Raw genomic sequence first — 22633 nt, forward strand, 5'->3', positions numbered from 1 at the left:
AATGGAAGCCGGAATACAAAGGGTCAATTGGAATAGAAAGGGTCAATCAAAGGGATTTTTTCCTCTTATTTTTTAGAATGGATTTCTTTTTTCTCTCTTTTTCTTGTGCCTTAGTTGTCCATGATTAATATGTAATCTATATATATATATATAATACTATATTAATACTTAGACTTATTAATATTAATAGTCTGCTTCTTGTGTGAGGATGAAAGATGGGAATTTCTTTGTAAAATCTTGAATGAGATATAAAAGGAGTAGAGTGTTTCTGGGAGTGATGTATGTCTCACTTTGAATGGTTAATATAAATATATTATTGGTAAAAAAACAAAGTAAGGGAAAAGGGGAAAAGATACTAAATTTGAATTAGAATTAAAAATACTAAATTAGAATTAGAATTAAAAGAAAGCCTTATACATCACTTTACTAATACGAAATAATTAACAGTCAATTGTCTATTAAGTTCACCTTAAGCGCGTAGGAACGGCTGCGTGGGATCATCTTTTTGCGAGGAGCCTCAGAGATTTTTGAAGCCCACCTTTCAAAATGGCATGGAATGTGGTGGTGCACAATGGTGTGTTGCAGCTGCAAGACCCTGGCTCTGCAGCCACTTTCTTAAGGTCACACCCTCCAGGTGACATTATTCTCAGATTTAAGCAACATTACTGGTATTATTTAACTGCCCATTCTATCATTTTCTTAATCTAGGCGAAATTTTCTGATAAATTTCATAGATTAGTTTTGGCATTCAGATTTGAACAATTTTGCGATTAATTTAATTTCAATACACAGTTGGGTAAGTGTCCATTAAATCTCTCCCACACACATGCACGCACATATGAGCACATGGCCTTCAGATAGCTTATAATGATCTCAACATCCTTTATCTCATTATACCTTCTATATGCACATGTCTATACCGAGAATGAGATCATCCTGATTGATTCCAAAACTAGAGTACACTCGTCAATTCATTTAACAATAAAGTTCATGCAAAGAAAAAAAAAATCAGTAACCTACTTGTGTTACCTATTCCAACACACACACACACACACACACACACACACACACGTGTGTGTGTCAGTATATACATGTACTTGCTTGTGTGTATATACATACACGTGTACGTACACACACACACACACACGTGTGTGTCAGTATATACATGTACTTGCTTGTGTGTATATACATACACGTGTACGTACACACACACACACACACACACACACACACACACACACACCCACACCCACATACACACACATATATACATACATACATATATGTATGTATGTCTGTATACACATACACACATGGTGTGCGCGTGTGTGCGTGTGTGGATATGTGTTTGTATACAATCAGATCAGTATAGATATTGAGATAAGCCTATTTATGTATTCTTTTTGTGCATTGTTAAGGTCATGTTTTAATGGATGAGTGTACATATGTATTTATGCATATGTGTGTGTGTGTGTGTGTGTGTGTGATCTCTCAACGAATAATTACCGAGGCTGATGATGGTGCAGGGGTTTATACAACAACCCGTTCTACCAACAATGCAACTCATCTAGTCTTATGGACAAGGCATCTTGAGCGATTGGCTCAGTCTGTCAAGCTGTTGTCAAACGAAATGCCTCATTTGTTTCCCAATGACCCTGCTAAACTTCCTCATTTCGATGATTATTTAAAATCCATTGTACAACCATCTTTAAGTATGGGGCTTCAAAACGGACTGGAAGTCCGAAGCGATGATGAAGAATTATTACTTATGACATTCATTACTGGTTCGACGGATAAGATCTCAAAAAGCACACATCTGGATGTAAGTCATACTAACTTAGATCTTAATTTTTGAATTTATGGTTTTTGGAGTTGATTGTTTTGTGCCTTTTTTGGCTCTATAAATCATGTTTTAGTATTCTCTCTCTCTCTCTCTCTCTCTCTCTCTCTCTCGGGTTGGTCGAACACCCCCCCCCCTCCCGCCCCCCGAAGGGAGACATAGGTTGGACTTCACTATCAGAGAGATAAATATAGAGAGAGAGAAGGGGGGCAGAGAGATGGGAATAGGGGTTTCACACAGTACACCACGTTGAGTGGGGAACAGGCCCCGCCCCCTCTTTAGGAATTTATTTCAAGAACAATCCACAAGCTTTTCCAAGCCAGGATTGTGTGAAAAGAGTATTTTTCCCAGCCCTAAAAGGGGATTTTTCTGGGTATTTTTTTGGATTTATTTGGGGTTTTTGTCTTGGCTGCTGGCCCCGCTAGCCTTTAGGCTGACCGACCAGCACTCCCCCTTGGTATATATAGATTTGACTACGGTGTACCACTTCATTGTCATATCCGGACCCCGGTACCACTTTTGCTGCTGTTGCTGCTGCCGGGGACTGCACATCATCTGCCTCATCTTCATTGGCTCTTCAGGTCAGCACATCAGCGTTTTATATCTGGCCACACATCGGGACACCAGTCCACCCTCTACTACTGGCCACACCATGGGACAACAGCCCTCTCTGCTACATTCAGTGCTTACATCAGCATTTTACCTCTGCATTCACATCAGCGCTTACATCAGCACTTCATCTGCGTTTTACATCAGCATACATCAGCACTTCATCAGCGTTTTACATCAGCGCTTACATCAGCACACCATCTGAGCTTACATCAGTGTTTATCATCAGTGCTTACATCAGCACATCAGCATTTTCTCCACAGCTCATGGGACAGCAGCCCCCTCTGCTATACATAGAGCACTCCAGCGTTTTTGCCTTAGCTCTCACCATCGGGACAGCAGCCCACTCTCTGCTGCATCGGGACGGCAGCCCACTCTCAGCTTAGCTTCACCATTGACATCACATTAGGTACGTAGCGTCTGTGTCACCAGAGCTTGCACCACTCGGGACGGTGACCCTCTTTGCTCCTTACCACTTTAGGTACGCAACACCCGTGTCACTAGAGCTTGCACCACTCGGGACGGTAGCCCTCTCTGCTCCTCACCATCCCTCGGGTACGCAGCACCCTTGTCACCTGAGCTTGCACCCTTCAGGTACGCAACACCCTTGTAATCAGAGCTTGCACCTTTTAGGTCTTGCAGCACCCTTGTCATCAAAGCTTGCACCACCACCACCACTCGGGACGGCAGCCCTCTCTGCTCTTCATCTACCACCTCAGGTACAGCCGCACCCGTGTCATCAGAGCCTGCATCACCTCATCTTCCACTGCCACTACCACCTCGGAGTGCCTCTGCATCCACCGTCGCGAGCCTTCGACACCGATCACCTCTCGGAGTGCTTTGCCTCACATCGACGCGAGCCTTGGTCACCGATCGTGCCTCAGCTTCGACATCATCTCTGCTTTTGCACTGGTCTTGCTACTCAGAGTCACCTCACATCAAAGGGATCTTTTACATATGTTCACTCACCACCATTATATATAGACTCACTCACATATTTCATGCTATGTGGTTTTGCTCTGATCTCTCATACATCTGGTCCTTCGTCCTTTTGCCCTCACAGGACCAATACAACGAATGAATACAATATCAGGCAAAAGTGTCGATGTCGAGATTGGGCCGAGTTGATGTTGAGACACAAGATAACTGATGCCGAGCTCACCACGAGGATGAACCACAAGAGACTTACTCCAAGCTAGAACCAATATCCGATACTTGAATCAAATTCTGAGGCTTTCAAACACCCACAAGAACTCTTCACGTAAAAACATGAGAAGGATTAGCAACATAACTTTTCAATAAACTCACATGGAAAATAGGATGCACTTTTATATTACTAGGCAATTCTAGTTCATAAGCCAATGTTCCCACTCTCTTTAAGATTTTAAAAGGACCAGCGAAACGGGGTGAGTCTCCTATTCTTTCCAAGAATCAAGTTACTCTTCTTAGGAATGACTTTCAAAAATACCATATCACCGACTTTGAACTCACTAAGTGCATGCTTCTTGTCATAATAGAGTTTCTGTCTATGTTGAGCCTTCTTAATACACTCTCTAATAGTCTTGATTTTCTCATCTATCCTCTCAAGCATCTCTTTGGAAACCTCAACTCGGTTCTTCGGGTCTGAAAAGCTCACCGGTGTATAACAGTTTTGTCCTAAAACGGCCTTGAAAGGTGTCATTTGGATGGAGCTATGCCACGAACTATTGTAAGCAAACTCGGCCAAAGGTAAGAATTCAATCTAATTGGTTTGCTTTTCATTGACACACATTCTAAGAATATCCTCTAACACTCGGTTTACTCTTTCAGTTTTCCCATTTGTTTGAGGATGAAATGCGGTGCTCATCCTAAGCTCAGTACCAATGGCTCTGAATGTGGCTTGCCAAAAATTAGATGTGAACTTTGAATCCCTATTAGACACTATACTTTGAAGCATACCATGCAAACGAAAAATTTCTTTCACAAACAACTTGGCTACCTCAAGAGCACCATCTGTCTTCTTCATAGGAAAGAAGTGAGCCATCTTCGTCAAATGATTAACAACTACAAAGATAGTGTCATATCCTTCTCTAGCAGTGGGCAATTTAGGATAACGTCCATTGAAATTGATTCCCACTTCTTAGAAGGAATGTCTAAAGGTTGCATTTGACCTGGCATTCTATGTTGTTCAATTTTCACTTGCTGACAATGCAAACATTCTCTTATATAGTGTTGGTCACTCTTCAAACCAGGCCAAAAGTAAGCTTTTCGAACCGTATTGTACGTTTTTTATATCCAACATGTCCAAAAAATGGTGCATCATGACAATCATGATGAATTTTGGCCTTTAAAGATGATTCACTAGGCACACAAAGTCTCTCATCATAGTTCAAGTTCCCCTTGATCAAATGATATTTTCCCTCAACCCTCTCAGATGGATTCTTGGCAGTTCTCTATAGAATGCTCACATAAAAGGGATCTCTCTCAATTTCAGCTCTAATGTTTTCCATTATGTTCGACCGAATGACAGTCAAGGAATTAATCAAGGGTCACCTACTCAGCATCAGCCACCTTGTTCTCCTTACCCTCAATGTATTTCATCTCAAAATCATACTCGCATAGGAGGTCCATCCACCTTCTTTGCCTATTGTTTAACAAAGGTTGAGTGAATAGATATTTTAAACTTTGATGATCAGTCCGAAGTTCAAACTTCACACCAAGTAGGAAATCATAAATGTCTCCAATGCTTAAGGACATGCACAATTGCGGCCAATCCGCGGTCATGGGTAGGATACTTCTCTTCATGGCTCCCAAGTTTCCTTGACTCATATTCTACTACTCGTCCATCTTGAGAGAGAACACACCGAATTTGTGTTCCACTAGCATCACAAGTTACTACAAAAGGTTTCCCCATTTCTGGTATTTTCAAAATATAATTCTCAGTAACCTTAGCTTTTAAAGTGTCAAAAGCTAATTGACACCTTTCATCCCACTTGAACTTTTTTTCTTGTTTGGTGTGATCGATCAATGGAGAAGCTATCTTAGAGAAGTCTCTAGTGTGTTTTCTCTCGAATTGTGCCAATTCTAAGAAGGTCCTCATATCTGTCACACACTTGGGTCTTGGCCATTCCATAATCACTTTAATTTTCTCGGGATCTACATGGATATCCGTCTTAGAGATGACACGGCCTAAATACACAATCTTGTCCTTAGCAAAGAAACACTTGCTTTGCATACAACTTGTGATCCCACAACTTTTGAAGTGCTTTCTTAAGATGAATTTCGTGATCTTTTTCATTCTTTGAATACACAAAAATATCATCTATGAATACAAGAATGAAATCATCCAAATATTCACGAAACACATTATTCATTAAACACATGAAAGTAGTAGGTACATTAGTCAATCCAAAAGGAAGAACAGTGAACTTATAATGCCTATATCGAGTCCTAAATGCTGTCTTAGGAATGTCCGCTTCTCTGATGCGAATTTGGTGCAAGTCAATCTTGGAAAAGACAGAGGACCCACTTAGTTGACTCAACAACTCATCTATGTGAGGTAAAGGGTACTTATTCATAATGGTCTGCCTATTCAACCCTCTATAGTCAATGCAAAGTCTATAAGTCCCATTCTTTTTTTTTTGAAACAAAACCGGACTACCCCAAGGAGAAACACTAGGTCTAATGAAACCCTTTTGTGTCAAGTCATCCAATTGAAGTTTCAACTCTCTCAACTCATCCACATTAAACCTATAGGGTGCCCTAGAGTAAGGTTGGGTTCTTGGTTCTTCCTCTATGGCATGATCTAAGTCTCTAGGAGGAGGCATCCCAGGTAGGTCATTCGGAAAAACGTCACGATATTCATCGAGGAGTTTCTTCACATACTCAGGATGGTCTTCCTTCTTTGTCTCTTCCTTAAGCTCATCGGCAAAGATTAAGAATGTCTCACACCCTTGCCTAATCCCTCTCAAAAGTTTCATGGTCGAAATTAGAAAGGCCTCACTATTCCTCTCTTCCCTTTGAATAACTTGGGTTTCTCCCTCCTCACTAGCGAAACTCACAATCCTATCCGCACAGTTAATGAGGGCTTTGTTGGAGACTAACCATCCCAATTATTGCATCACACTTATCCATCTCGATAGCATAGAAGTCTCCCTTACACTTCCTTCTTGCTAAGGTGAAAGATAAGTTTTCCAAGAATCCTTGGGTGTAGTGAGTTTTCCCATTGGCAAGTTGGACGGGTCTCTTTACTTGATTTCCTAATCTTAAGTGTTGTGATGAAACAAGTTTTAGAGAAATAAAGCAATGAGTGCTACTTGAGTCAACTAAAAATTGAACATTCCGATTTTTAATCTTTCCTTTTATTCCTATCACTGAAGCATGTGCATAAGATGCAGAAGAAACCATACATTTCATTATAGGTCTAGGCAACTCACCTTGTTCCCCCGCTTTCTCGATTGTCGGATTCGTCTCAGTCAACTTCGCTTGCATCTTCGGTCTAGTTCCAAAATCGAATTTAGCTTTGTTCGGACACTCAAATGTGCGATGTCCCTGCTCCCCACATCTAAAGCACAACTCGAGCCTCCTTGCTCGCTCAATGAACTAAGGATCATTCTGCCATGCCGCTGGTTTTTGGTTCTTCTGATTCCCAATGTTCTGATTATTGGACCGATTCTAATTTCCAGAATTTTGAAAATTTGGATTTTGCCTACCCCGCTAATTATAGGGCGCAGATCCTTGGTTTTTCCCACTATCATGATTCCCATCCTTTTGTTGCATATTACGTCCTCCTTGAAACTTGGAATCGTTAGAAAATTCAAATCTACGAGGAATACCTGAGTTCTGAAAACCTTGAGGACGATGGCCCGTTGGAATTAACTGTGATTTTGCTACCTTTCTTTGATTGTATGCTTCCATCCTTTCAAAATTTTCGGCTTTGGATACAACATCTAAGAAATCCCGCGATCTTGTTCCCTTCATCATGTAGAGGAGGTCCTCCTTCAAGCCCTTAAGAGTCTCACCCGAGACTTCAGGTGCATACTTGTCCAAACGAAGAAACTTCTTCTTGTACTTATCAACAAAAAGATCGCGTTTTCTCTCTTCAACTTGCTTGAAATTGTAAAATTCAATCGTCTTTTCCATATAATAATGAGGAGAACAATACCTCTTTTCTGCAGCAACTCGAAATTCAGCCCAAGTAATTGGTTCGTTTGGTTTCTCTCGAATCTGTACATGGGATTTCCACCATAATTTGGCGACACCACGCAATTGTAGCGAGGCAATTTTAGCCTTTCCCTTCTCATCGAATTCTTGGAGGGCAAAGAAATCCTCCAATTCTTCAAGCCAAGCCTCAAGATCTTCTCCTGTCTTGTTTTCACCATCAAATTCTGAGAGTTTTGCTTTCTTGAAAACCTACTTTAGGGCAGACTCAGGCACATCTTCTTGTGCTTTTGCTCTTTTTTGATTTTTTGGTTCACGATTAACATCGGGAGGAATCTCTACATAAATCCCCGTAGCACCTGAATCGTTCTCGTTCTGATTTGAAGGACCGACGACTGCTTTCCCTTTAGTTTTGTTTAATTCTGCGGTCAATCGTTCAATAAGTTGAGCCTGTTTGGCCAACCTTTGCTGAATTGCATTATTATCAGCCATCTTTTAAGTACGATCAAGGATGCGACCGCTTTGATACCACTTGTGACGCTCTCACTCAACAATCACAATACAATTCAAGAAAAATAGAATTTTGCATAATCTTATTTGAGGCAGAAAGAGAACAATTCTGAATATATCAAGAAATCTTACAATAATTTGATATGACGCACTCTTGAAGGAAAGAGTTCGAACCACCCGACCATCCCCGAGCTATCTCACTCACACTCACTCATGAAAATCTCACACTCACACTCGTACACACACTCGCACTTGCATTCTCAATCTTTTCTTCGATTTTCTAATTTTTTGTGTATTCCTCTTGTTTACGTCCAAAAGTCAAAAGTAGCTCTTTTTGGAGCTTTCTTGATCCACATGCCATATTTTTGGAGATGTTGCCCTTTTTGGAAAAAGCGTGTTTAGGAAGCTTTCTTCATACGCGATCATCATTCCCATAAGATTACGTTTAAATAATTAAAAAAACATTGGGAAAACAACCCTTTTTTGTGGTGCGCCATTTGCGCCTTGGTGATCTGATAAGGATGCTTAATAGCTCATCTCGAACATTGAATCCTTCTCTTCGACTTTGTATCTTTTCGTCCGAGGCTAAATCTTTGTTCTTGACCTCCGTTTAGGACCTGCAATGTGACATGAAAATTTAGGCACATTTTTAGCACAAAACCACTTAAAACCCACTTTGGAGTCACCAAACGGATATGAAATAATGTGAATCACAAAGGTTTCACTTAAGCAAAATTGTTCTATGTACAAAACATAAAAACTCTCTCATACAAAACTTCGCCTAATTTCACCTCTAACCTAATAAAAAATCACTCACAAAAATAACTACTTGAAAATGACCAAAACTAAAAATTTCTTGCATTACAAAATTTTGTCAAAACATGTTAGATGTCCTAACAAAACATTCTACAACAAAAATTTGTGAAAAATATTTATACGAAATTATGAAGCGTCACAGAGATGTAGGTGTTGCAAGGCAGAGGCGGCGTTGGGGGTTGTTGGCACTGCTGACGGCTACAAGTGACGCAGAGCTTTCAAGGCGGTGCCTAGCTGTAGCAAAGGTGGCGACGTATCTTCACAAGGTAGCGCTGCTGAAGTGCAGGCGGCGGTGCAACAGAGTGGAGGCGGCGCTAATTGTAGAGGCGGTGCACAGGGCATAGCCGGCGCACAGAGAGCGGAGCAACGGGCGGAAGTTGGCGCTGCAAGGGCGGTTGCCGCCGGTGGAGGTGGAGATAATGAGCGACGTGAGGAGTTAGGGAGAAAAGATGATGTGGGCAATGGTTTCTTCACAAATTCTCCCTCAAGGTTCTCCACGAGTTTCTATGCTTCACCAAGAGAATACAAGCTTCTTATATATTGGGGGAGGGATCCATGCTTTTGCCTTGTCTTGCTTTTGTTTTATTTTTCTTGCTTTTGCTTTGCCTCCTTGCTTTTGCTTTTCTTTTAAATATTATTTTAACAATAGCCAAAGTTCTTGATTTGCTTTTTAAATCTTCAGGGCCTTGCTTTTTGGCCCTAGAGCAGCTTTTTGATCCAGTTCGATGTCCTCTTTCCAACGGTGCCCTCAGCTTTTTGGTCAACAAAGTTTGACTTTTGCTTTTTCCTACTTTTTGACCAAGAGGGGTGCTTTTTCCAATTCCAACTTTAGGAACCCTGTTTCCATGTGTCCATCATCTTATCCGTGTGTCTGGGCATGGGTTCTATCATGTGAAAAGAGCATGGAGGACCAAATAGTTACACTATTAGTTTGTTAGTACAGCAGTGCATACTATCAAAGAAAAGAAAGAGGAGGCAATACGAGGTCTTGTCATGAACCACAATGACACAAGAAAAGGAAAAAGTGACTTGGAAACTTTGGCAAAATGTGAGAGGCTAGAAGCATGAGGAGTTAGGAGACTTTACATTGCAAGATATGTACAACTGTTACATTGTGGTCTACATTGATAATTTTTTTGTCTTTCTTTCTCCCCAAAATGGGGCAGATGTTTATGTACTAACTCACGACCTGGGTTGGCAGTTTAGGTTTAGCAATATATACTAAGCAAATCACAATCATTAAATGTTTGCTAATCATATTCCATTGTACTCAGTTCAGAGTACTGTATTCAGTCCTCCTCTGTTAGCGAGTTTTATTCAACTTAATCGATCCTTAGTACTTAGTTCTCGTTTGATTCAGTACATTCTTACCACATTTAATTATTGCTAACCTTTCCCATGGATAGGTTTGCTCTCAAAAGTGATGAAAACTCAGCATAGTGGTTCTGAACAAAGATTTGAACATTGAGATGGATAAACATCTATGCATATCCTACACCCACCCTTTGGCATTAATTCTATGAATAGCTGCAGGTTATGTATAGAGATTTGAACACTAAGCTGGATATACCAACCTACTTTCAGGTGTTGACGATGCAAGTAGGGTGTCATAATTCATTGTATGTAATCTACTTGATACAGACCACAGGTTGCATTTACACTCCCATTTTGAAATACAGACCTTGCCGTAAAAGGCCACCTTTTGCTGATTATCTCTTTGTTTGCATTTTGTTGCTACAGGAAAATAATGGATTTGAAGTGTATGTGCATGTCTCTAGGTGTATACCTGAGAGTGTTGCAGAGAGTGGTGCCCACTTGGCTGTTATGGGCCCGGGACGCAGTGTTCCAAACGCCAAACATTCAGAGTGGGTCAGGTAAAGGAACCATTTACTGCTCCTGGATGACTAATGAACTCATTTTTGACTGTTTTAGCAAGGCAATTGATATGTAAACCTCTTCTCAGGACTCGGCAGGCGCTTGAACAGTCCCGACCCAAAGATGTTACAGAGATTATCTTATCAAACGATGGTGACCTGCTTCTAGAGGGCATGGTTACAAACTTTTTTGTGGTGGTTTCTCGTGTATGTTGCGGAACACTGATATGTCTTTGCAGTAATAGAAACATTTGTTCATTTCTTGGCCTTAAGGAAGGCTAAGAGCCTGCACATGACCACCTTTCTTGCTTTGCAGAGTATGAATGCGGTCATGGAAGCTAATGTCCATGTTGACGGCGGAGAAAAGAGGTGGGAAAACATCATATTGCAGACAGCTCCCTTGAAAGGAGTGTTACCAGGGGTTCTTAGGAAGCTTATCATAGAGTAAGTAAAGGATTAAGGCAGTTCAACACTTGATTACATTATAGTTTTATGGATTAACGTGTGCTCACTGAAGAGAAATAGTGCTGTGAGTCTTGGAATTATATGCAGTAGTGATACATTGAATGTGGACCTGGATGGGATGCCTGGTGATTGTCTTGCACAATGTCTGTTCATGCTTTTGTTTTGTAGGATCTGTGCCGAGCAAGGAATACCTTGTGAAGAAGTGCCTCCTTCATGGAGAGATCGCCATCTGTGGATAGAAGCATTTACCACAAGTAGGTAGCAAAAACTATAGGCATTTTTTTAGAACTGTTTTTTTCCATGAGGTCTATATGGTTGTCACTACAATCTTGTAACGTTTAGCAACTCATCACATTTATGAACAGACAGTGTTCGCTTAATCCAGCCCGTAGGATCCATCCAATGTCCCGTTCATTGGGACTGCACAAGTGAGCCTCAAAACTGGCACGAGAAGTCTTGGGAGAGCTTGGTGCTGCAGGTAGTTTCAGGTTCTTTTCAAGGAAATACCAGATTTACTCCACGACATGTTTGCAAGAGAAGAGAGCTCTATTTTTAGGGTTATTTTAAAAAATAATGAGCATGTTTACCCACCCCACCTCCTCCAACAGCACCCCACCCCCGTGTGCCGGCCTGTACAATCTTACCCTACTACAGTTTGGAACTAGTGCCATGGGTAGGGATGCTACAGACTATGCTAAGCATGACCAAATTGATGTTCTACAGCTTTGCGAATAGACCCTCATGATTGTTTTTCTTTTGAGCTCAAGATTAGGAAACAATCGAAGTAGAGCTCTCTTTCAAGTGAGCTGGAGCTTCCCCCGACTGTCAACCCCCCTTGGCCATCTCGTCCCCCCTCCCTCTTGCGCATTCTGTGCGCTGGTGGTGCCCCCCCGCCTTCGAGCTCAAGCCCGAGCCCGCCTTCCAACCCTTTGCGCCTCAACCGTGGGCCTTCTCCCCGCCCTCTCTGTTCTGCCTGTGCCTTCCCCTTCCTTCCACCTTCCTGCTCCTCCTCTGCCTGCTTTCCTTTTTCGCCTGCCTTCTGGTGCTGCCTTTATCCGCCCGCCCTTCTCTCTTCTGCCGCCGGCCCCTTCTCCACACTCCCATTTTTGCCTTAGTCCTTCCATGCCTCTGCCTCAGCAGTTTCCAGTGTATGGTAGTAGTTCATTCAGCAAGAGTCAGCCCTCTCTCTAGTCTTCACCTTCCAGGAGGACTCCATGGCAGTCGCTTCGTCATCCCCAGCCGAGGCCGCCGTCCCTTGCTATTTTCAGAGGTGGATCTCTAGCTCTTAGCTTCGACACTATCCTCCCTTGGGGCCTCTACTTTAGTTTGCAAGATCATAGGGAGCCACCCTGCGCACAGATAAATCTCCAGGAAGCCCTCATCATCAAGCCTGGCAAAATCATCAGCATCCATTTTCTTGGGCTTAGCTACTCTCATGTGGAGTTTGATTCACCCACAGTGGCTGATCGCGTGATGCAGCCAAGTTTCGTCGCGATATGCAGCGCTTAGGTGTTCTTCGCATGATGGCATCATGGTTTTGACCCTGCATCTGATCGCCTAGTGGCAGGTTTATCCGGCTTCCCTGCTGTGATAGTTTGCTTCCTTGGCCTTGGAAGGAGTATCTCCCATTGATTTGATCGATTGGACGATCGGCAGGGCAGGTTTTGGAGTCCCTGCTGACGGCCGCATCTGTGGTGGCCAGGACATCAAGCATCCTATCCATTAGAGTTTGCATTGCCTCCCCGGAGGATCTACCGCAGGTTATTGCGCTCCCAAGCCCCCAAGGGCGACCCGACTCTTCAACAAGTAGAGTACACCGATCTCCTCGGCTAGTGCTTCAAAAGCAGGCAGATAGGACTCCTTGCTCAGTCATGCCCTCGGTGTCAGGCCCATAGAGGATGCCCCTTGAACCCTGCCCGAGGTCTCAGCAGGTGCGACCGGTGAGAGCAGGGGAAGTAGAGCCTGAGTCCAAGGTAGAGATACGTGACCAGTTGACCCTTGTGATCCCAGGCTCAGCAGGAGGAGGGCACTAGCCATTGGCAGATAGTCCGTTGTCCTAGGCGGTGGCGCTGTCCGCCTCCCTAGGAGCACCACCAGCCAGATCACCATGCACGTGCCCCCCCGCCCCCCTAAGGTAATAGTGCCCACTGGTAATCGTTATGAGCATTTAGTTCCAAGGAGGATATGAATGACGTGGCGACCTGTTAGATCCCTCCAGGATTCAACCTAATACATAGGGATAAACAAGGTTAGAGAAACCAAATTAAAGGGGTATAGGCAAGCTCACCACCCAACCGTAGGTTCGCGTGTGCAAACCACCCCGAGCCGGAGACTAAGGTTCCACTCCCACAGGCCAAGCCAGTCAGCCTGGACATCCCATACCACCAGAGCCTGTCCTAAGAGACCTTCGGCAAGACCGCCTATGGTCCGCCATGTCCATGGCAGGAGTAAGCCTCTTGGTGTCTAGAGGTCCAGACCACAATGAATCAATAATAACCCAAGACTCACTTATATAGTGCTTATTACTGCTATAAATAACAGTTGAGCCATAAATAGCCAATAACCTTGGATTTGTTAAACCTGAACCGTAGCCACCTGAATCCGTCCGCTTTCCTAATCCCAAGGCTCCCCTAACCTTGTTGGATTAGTCACTAACCCTGAGGGTTAGTACTAGGTACATAACATTCCTCCCCACTTAGGACATTTTCACTCTTGGAAATAAATGAAGAAGAAACCAGCTACCTGCATCAAGTGTCTCTGAAATCAGGTTTAGACATGTCTATCCAATCACGCCCAGATGGAGGTAGCTTGCACTGTGCTGGAGAGCCTGGAGGAGCAGCAAATTGAGTACAGATACCACGCACGGGCTTCCTTCTAGTCCTAGCAGGGGACATAGTCCCCCCTGAGTTTTTTGCTGCCTCAAGACCCCACTTTCGACGAGAGGGGATTCAAGCTTTTTGCTGGCTAGATAGATCTATTTGCTTCAGAGCCTCAGCAGGTCCAGGAGGTAGCCTCAACCTTTTACAGCTCTATGCTCACTACTAACCCAGATTCCCCACAGAGAGAGGTGGCTCGCCAACGAGTTTGGAGCCATGTTCAGCCTTGTGTCTCGGAGCACCTGCGGACACATTTGGATCGCCCTTTTTTGTGACATGGAGGCTTGGAGCTAGCAGCCACATTGGAGGCCGTTCCGTGTAGGAAGTGCCCAGGAGAGGACGGTCTGCCAATTTCCCTCTTCCTTTGCTATTGGGACCTCACGGCCCATGGGAACAGGCTTTCGGCAATGAGGTTATGTAGACATGCTTACTCCCCGAGCGCATGTCCGAGGGTCTGATCCTGAAGGAGGGTGGTGATGGCTTGGAGATTGGACAGTGGAGACCCATTACCCTCTTAGGAACAGCATACAAGATCTTGGCCAAGTCGATCAACCTTCACCTTCAGCTTTCCCTCCCATATTCAATCCATGCTACTGAGACTGGAGAGAGCATCTTGGATAACTTCTTCAACTTTTGGAGGCGACAAACAGAGCCAGGCTTAAGGGGGAGGCATGGCCGTTTTGCTTCTTCACTTCAAGAATGCATATGATAGAGTTTTTTGGGCCTTTTTGGAGGAGACTATGCTGAGACTTGGATTTTCGCTTGCCTGGACCGGGGAGTTGTGGTCCTCTACATAGGAGCCCACAACCAGGCCCTCCTTTAGAGCGGCCGAGGAGAACGGTTTGCCATTTCCCACTCGGTGTGCCAGGACTGCCCGCTTGCACCATTCCTCTTCCTTTTCATGGTTGGGGCCATGAGTTCCTTTCTTTGAGTGTAGGATACAAGCCTCCAGGGGTTGTGCTTGCCCATTCGTACCATGGAGAAGTTGCTGGATGCAGAGTTTGCAGATGACACCGTAGCTTACCTCATGGGGTTGGAAGGGAACCTCTGCCACTTTGCAGCAGCGGTTGAGGAGTTATGCTTGGCTTCAGGGGTGAGGATCAACTGACACAAGTTGTGCAGTTTCTGGGTTAGTAACACTCCCAGTTCGACTTGGTGTCGAGTTGACGAGCTCAGATGGATCCCTCATGGCACGGCTGTTCAGTATCTTGGATGCCATGTAGGCATCCATATTTCAGCAAAGCAGCCGATCCGCTTCTCCTTAGCATTCGGAGGAAGCTTTTATATTGGAGCTCTGCTGGGTTGTCACTTGCAAGGCAAGCGGTGGTAGCTAACGAGGTTTTTCTTGCTACCATGTGGTACATCACCCCATGCTGGGCCTTCCATCATTCTTGCCACCTCCATCCATAGTTACAAGAAACGGCCATTTCAGTCCCTATAAACGCGTTTCTCCGTTTCAAGACCCCATCCGTTTCCATGGCCGTTTCCGTTTCCGAAGTGATATTGTCACAGGAAACGGCCGTTTCCACCCTTAAAAACTCGTTTCCCCGTTTCCATTCCTCGAACGTTTCCATTCTTGTCTCTTGTTTCGGGTAACTATGCCTCCATCCTCCTCGGGCTTAGGAGGTCTAGACTCTGCGATCGAGAGCAGGGCCCTTTTGCGGGCAAGTTGATTGTGGGGGGACTACAGCCCGAGGAGGAGCCCTGGGAGGATTTCTTGATCAGCCACATTTCCTCACGCTTTCCCACTTGCAGAGGCCCCTTGACACTGGGGATTCAATGGATCTTCTCAGAGGCCCCTCTTTGCGATCTCAGCGTTGGTTTTGAGGACTGGTTTGCAATGAGCCTCTTCCACACCTGATGACTTCTCCTCCCCGCTCTCATCCAGATTCCCCCCACCTGTGAGGAGGAGAGACAACCCTTGGTTTGGAACCCTCATTTCCGCCTTCCCTCAGGACACATGATTGGCACTAGATCTCACTTCTCTTGGGGCGGGGGCCCAGCTCAGACTCTGGGCACTTAAAGTGGTAAGAGTTACCGTCAACACCCGGAGCCGACACAACAGGACCGTTTGGGCACCTTGAGAGGAGCCTCCATTATGATCCTCCACAACATTGACACTGCCATTCCACCGGATTGGCTTCTGCCTTATGAGGATCCCTTGATATCTTGTGGAAGCCTCTGTCACCCTCACTAGAGTTCCCTTGGTGGTTTTTGGTTATTCACAAGGCTACCTCATTAGCACTCATCAGGTCAGATTGGTCGGCTGCCTGACAACGTCCTAGTGGCAGATCGGTGATGTCCTCCCCTCCCCTCCTCAGCGGGTCCGCGTGGTGGGCCGCAAGGGGAGGAAGTGGGACATGGATCCCTCCCCCCTCCTTGAGGTTAGAGGCATCGCGTCTTGGCGCTTATGGCTCTGGGAGAACAGCACGTTGGTTCACATACAGTGGGATCCCGGAGAGAGGCAGTGGACAGACCCATTGATCCCGAGATCCCGAGGAGGCCATCCCATTCTTTGATTACTCTGCCCGGCTTGGCCATTGGATCCTCCTTGAGACCACAGATAGCACCCTGGCAGCACAGCAGCATTGACACGCCCAGGGAGTCCCAGCTACTTTCATCGAGGATTTCTGGTGGAGGCTCTGGAGCAGCTTCCATCCGTGAAAGATCTCCTTTCTCTGGCTCTTAGCCCATTGGAGCCTAGCTGTGGGCACGTGGTTGGCGATCATAGGCAGGCTAAGGAGATGTTGTTTGCGGAAGCCCTGTGGAGAGCCAGAGACTGCGTGTGGGACTGCCCCTAAGCACGACAGGTATGGCAGTGCATCCTCCCCCTATTCACCTCTATTCACCTCCAATCTGAGCACTGCCTGCACCATCACATGGGGAACTGTAGCTTGGGTTGCAGAGGTGGGTGAGGCCTTACTTTCTAAGGATGAAGGACAAAGCCTTGCATTGATTCTCACTCTCTGTAGCGGCGTCGGTTCCAATATGGCCGTGGACTCCAGAGTCACACACTAGCTTGCAATGGGAGACCATCAACAGCATAGCAGCTTGGCACATCTAGTGAGCCTGCTGCTACAACCAGGCCATCGACGGCTTGACTACAAAACCAGGGCTGAGATCAGCTGTTCCATTTGGGTGGATCTGATACACACCCTCCGGGCTGTTCTGAGCACTTGACCAGTGAGTCAGAGCGCATGCAGCAGCAGCGTGAGGTTTTCTTTTGTGCTTGGACTCCGGACCGTTCCTATCCAGGGAGAACGGTGGAGTTTCTTGTCACTACAGGCCCAGCGTGGCTTCTCCAGTGGTAGCCTCCCTCTGATAGAGCAGCCAATTGAGGAGGCACCCCCCTTCCTTATCTCATGTGTATATTTGGACTGCTTTCTATTGGAATATATATCATCTCCAGAGGGTCTACATGTAATTTTTTCATACTTGTACTGGTGATTTTTATGAGGCCCTGCATTAGCATATTTAGTAGATATTATTTAGGTTTTTTCTACCATTTTTTAGGCTTTTTATAGCATATTTATGCTACATAACAGCTGTTGGCCTGCTGGCCGACCAGCTCATATGAGGGATATATAAGGGAGCACACCCTTCCCCTCATTTTTCATCTCATTCTTGCTGGAGGTCATTGGCTGTAGCAACAATCTCTTATGCTTGTAAGCACCTACGGGCTTCCCCCGTGCTCATTCAGCAATAATCAACTGTTCCCAACCTTTTGCAATTTGTGCTTTGGGCCCAAAACCTGTGTTTGCTCTTTCTTTCATGTTATCAGAGCCAAACACTGATCCACAGGCAAAAGGTGCTGCGTTTTTTCTGATTGGAGCAGAGGCTTCATCAACTTGCTGCGTTTTCTGCATCTGTACCTTGGGACTGCTACATTTTTGTTGTTGGAGGCTGAAGCTCTCTTCTAGGTGCTGAGGACAGGTTCCTGAGAGATCTGCTTTCTCTATTTCTCTTTTTCCACCCTCCCCTTTCTTCTTTCTCTCCTCTTGTTGTGCATAGCTTGAGAGGAGGCCATTTGTTTTTTTACAGCCCTCTTGATTCAGAGAAGGTTTCTTGTCAGAGGACATGGCTTCAAGAGATTTCTCTATTGCTGCTACTGCCCGAGTTGATACTCCAGCACCTTTATTGCCTGTATCCCCTACTCCCACTCCTCAGGTGGTTCCTCTTCCCAATCTTTCTTCTTTGACTTTCTCTCATCCAGGTCTTGCTCCCACCCCTATCCATATACCATCCTACAATACCAACTATCATACTTGGTCTTTCTACACTCAGTTATTGCTAGGAGGAGCCGGTGTGTGGATGTCCATCTCCACACCTCACTTGGTGGACCTTGCTTTGAGAAGCATATTGGATGCTTGGGCCCGTCTTATCATCATCCATTGCATGACTCCATCTACAGGCACAGTTTATCTCTACTTGGAGTAATGCTCATCAAATTTGGATTGAGATCCAGAGGAGGTGTGAGAGAGTTTTGACAGTGATCTTATACCTCTTCTTCTGCAGCTCCCAGTCCCTATGAGTCTTGAGTCCTCTACTACAACTGGAGCTTCTTCTTCTTCACACTTTAGAGAGGAAGGCTGGCCTACCTCGGTGGGATCAGCAACTCTTTAGAGATTCTAGTCTCATTAATACACAGCTCCCTATTGCTCTAGCTCAAATCCTGTGATATGGGGACGATCCAAGCATATTGAGGTGCATTATCATTTTGTACGCGACTGGATCGAGTTGGGACTTCTTCGGTTGGCCTATTGTTCTACCAAGGACAATGTGGCTGTCCGAGAGCTACTTTGGAGATCTTACTTCAGCGTGCTGGTATTGGACCGTCCCTCTTTCATTGAAGAGGAGGTGTTGGAATATATATCATCTCTAGAGGGTCTACATGTACCTTTTCATGCTTGTACTGGTCATTTTTATGAGGCCCTGCATTAGTAGATATTATTTAGGTTTTTTCTACCATTTTTAAGGCTTTTTATAGCATATTTATGCTACATGACAGCTGTCGGCTTGCTACAGTTGGCCGATCCGCTCATATGAGGGATATATAAGGGAGCACACCCTTCCCCTCATTTTTCATCTCATTCTTGCGTATCTGCTGGAGGTCATTGGTTGTTGCAACTGTCTCTTATGCTTGTAAGCACCTACGGGCTTCCCTCGTGCTCATTTTCAGCAATAATCAACTGTTTCCAGCCTTCTAAAGTTTGTGCTTTGGGCATACAACATGTGTTTGCTCTTTCTTTCACTTTCTAGCAGTGTTGTATTTAACCATATGGCTGGTTTTTCTTTATAACTAATAGAAGGATCTTTCTTTGGGGGAAAAAAATAGATGCCTAACCCCTAGGCTATGGTTAATCTAACCTGAAGGTCTTAACCCTGATTAGCCTTGGGACGTAATAGCTGCTGTATTGTGCTTCAAGAGGTTGATGGCACGTGGGGGCATATATTGATACCAAGTTCTACACCCACTATTGGGCACTGATGACGTTAGCGGGGATGTCGTAGTATCTAGTCCATACTATGCATGATGGAGTTGATGGTTTATTGTCTTGTGGATGACTACCATGAGGTTATAAATTGCACTTTCTTAGAAGGTGAATTTGGGCATGTTCCTGGATTCATCTAGGTATATATATATATACACCCGTTGCTGCCACCAACTGGCAGGCTCAGTTCCTCTCCCTTGTTCCTCAGTGAATTTTGGCACCAGCTTTGGGAGAGCTTTGGCCCTTGGAAGATAACCCTCTTCCTTCGGCTGCCAGCTCACAAGAGCCTAGCAGTGGGCATGTGGTTGGCCATTGTGGGTTGGCCCGCGTCTTGTGGTCAATGTGAACTCCCTAGGAGACACAGCTCCATTGCTTTTTGGATTTCCCAAGGCACAGAAAGTTTGCCCCCTCCCCTCGCCCCCCTACCCCCTCTGTGGCCTGCCACCTCCTCAAAAAAAAAAAAAAGAACCCCCCTCTTCTTGTCTTTTGTTTATTGACCTCATTAATAAAGGGTTGTAGGCAGACATCTTTTTTCAACTAATAGAACGATCTATTCTCGGAGGAAAAGAAAATGACCCTCCTTTTGCAGAGTTTTGAGACTGTATTGGGGCCTTAATCTGCTGCCTTTCTCGGTTAAACAGGGCTGGAGTGGGGCTGAATGATCAAATAAGAGGGGAAGGTCCCCTTTAACAGCAATTTTTTCCGAAGTTTTGGAGATGCCTCTGGATAAGTTTTTGCCACTACAAGATCCCCCTGTTCAATAGCTAAAATCCCATTGTTGCATTGCAATGGTCTCTTGGATTAGCCACGGTAAGTAGGCTGGTTATGTGCCAAGATGGAGTGCAATGCAGGAGTCTACCAGTGGCTTTTGGAACTGCTCAGCAGTGCATGCATCATCATGTATGATGCAAGTACTGCGCCTGTTCACACAGGACCGCTGTTCCATCACATGAGGAGCTTACTTAGTCTGTGCCATGAAGCCAGGTGTGGTGCTGCTCCAGTTGTACCTACATCGCATCACAGCAATGTAGTCTTGGCAGGTTCCCCTGACTACCTGAGTGGCGGTGACACCTTTGAATACCATATAGGAAATTATTAGCAATCTCACTGCTTGTTATGCCTTGCGAGCAAGGTTTAGGGAATCGGGTACATTTTCCCGACTACATAAGATGTTGCCATGCAAGGTGGCGCCAGTGTCTCGGGATTCTAGATGGGCATTGCTTGGCATGTCTATTATGGGGAAGGGGGAGGCTCTAAGAAGACTATCAAGGGGATTCCCAATCCTTGACCTGCCGAATTCCACTCCTCAACAACTCAGTGTTTTTTCCTGATCCCATTGCAAGCTCTAGATAATGGAGAAAGCTTACTCTTAGTTGGAGGGAAATGTCTTTTCTAATTGCGGTATGGTACATGGGGGTGGTACTTTTGTGTCAAATCATTTTCTAAAAATTAAGAAAATATAGTGCATGTTCTTGGCTTTCTAATTTATCTTTATATATATATTATCCTCATGATGACCTTGATATCCCTTTGTTGGGAAACAGGCTCCTGGGCACCTCACGCAATTCATCCAGGCAAGTGTAGTCCATAAAGAGGTCAAATATTCTCAAACATGCCATTTTTTATATTAAAAAAAGATCTAATGAGAATCTTCTTTTGCCAGAACCATGTCCAAAACAAATTCGTCATGCACAGTGTTTCAATTGATTCCTTACTGAAGAACTCATATTAAACCCCCATTTTTATGTAAAGAGATTGGAAGGGCACGCTACTATCCAAAACCCAGGTAAATTTTTTCATGTCTTCTTCTGAAAGAGAAACCCAGTCCTGCATCCAATCCAGTGGTATGGTTGGAAAGTTACTAGTGTGGTGTAACTGGTAAACAATTGAAATGGTTGGATACAAGGGAGGTGTAAAAGGTAATTATTTGAATGGTTGTGACAGGGGCTTTTAGATCATGGCCCTAATTGCAGGTGCTTGAACTAATGCTTCTTCCCTTTGGTGGTACCTCAGTGTGCAAAAACACTGAAGGATAGTAGATCTCTGTGTAAATATATACATTATATGCTTTCTGCAGTATTTCAATTGCCAAAACAGTTGATAGTTCCCCCCCCATGCCCCCCCCCACCTCGCGGCCCCCCGGAAAGAGATCCTTCTATTAGTTACCAAACAAAACAGCCATGCTGGCTAAGCGTAAACTCAGCTCCATAGAGGGGAGTGATAATCAAGAAAACTTCATTTGATTGGTCTTGACTCAATGCCTGTGTCTCCTTAAAAAGCTTCTTCTTGGCATTGAGATTCATTCTCTTCTCAATGGATGTTTTGGATTATGCGGCTCCGCAGGAATCTAAACTTGTTGACTCATTGTCTCCTTTGATTGAGTATCAATTTTTGTGGTGTTGTTGGAGCTTTCTTTGCCTGCCTTCCACTTGTCTTGTGTTTGTGGCTCCTCTATTGCATCCTTAGTCATGTCTTCACTGGGAATCCTCTTTGTTCCTAGGCTTTTCTTGTTGTTCTGCCTGCGACTAGATTAGTACGAGGCACTCCACTTCTTCTTGCCTTGGTTCTATCACCTTCTTCACATCTAGCACTTTTAAATTCAGTTTGTGAATCTTTGATATTGCCTTAGTTGCACTTCATTTGGCCATTTTATAATTTGGTAATTTTCACTAAATCTATAACAACACTCCATGGCTTTCTTTGTGCCTTGTTGCATACACAGGGATGTAGTTGGCTCTTTCATCCTCCATGTAATATAGGACATTGCTATCCTGCTCTTGATCTGCATAGACACTACTTCCTATTTTCCTTGCCATGTTAGCAACCGGAGTTATATTTGTTTGTTACAAGAAATCAGGGGTGTTAACTTGGAATAGAGCTTGCATGAATATTGTGATAAGTATTTTTTGAATGCTCAGAAGATCACAAGGTTATTCATTATGAGATGAAATAAGTGACATGGCACTATCTCAAGTGAAGTTCCTTGGAAGTGGCCCACAAGATTGTGAAAAA

General features: G+C 44.5%; 1 protein-coding gene across 2 annotated transcripts; it reads left to right on the forward strand.

Moving 5' to 3' along the window:
* Positions 1 to 463: 463 nt before the first annotated feature.
* Positions 464 to 21921, forward strand: LOC147619581 (uncharacterized). 2 transcript variants are annotated; one of them, XM_086773256.1, is made up of 9 exons: positions 464 to 634; positions 1527 to 1822; positions 10655 to 10788; positions 10878 to 10995; positions 11105 to 11232; positions 11422 to 11507; positions 11619 to 11731; positions 21166 to 21195; positions 21285 to 21921. In XM_086773256.1, the coding sequence occupies exons 1-9, from the start codon at positions 547 to 549 to the stop codon at positions 21351 to 21353; spliced, it is 1062 nt and encodes a 353-aa protein (XP_086629382.1). In that variant the 5' UTR covers positions 464 to 546; the 3' UTR covers positions 21354 to 21921. The 2 variants fall into 2 exon arrangements, with proteins under 2 accessions (XP_086629382.1, XP_086629383.1); XM_086773257.1 differs by lacking the exon at positions 1527 to 1822 and having other exon boundaries at positions 468 to 620; positions 21285 to 21920.
* The last annotated feature ends 712 nt before the right edge of the window (positions 21922 to 22633 follow it).

This window comes from Cibotium barometz, chromosome 33 (assembly GCF_041138505.1).
Source record: "Cibotium barometz isolate CiBa-2024 chromosome 33, ASM4113850v1, whole genome shotgun sequence".
In the NCBI taxonomy this organism is placed as follows: domain Eukaryota; kingdom Viridiplantae; phylum Streptophyta; class Polypodiopsida; order Cyatheales; family Cibotiaceae; genus Cibotium; species Cibotium barometz.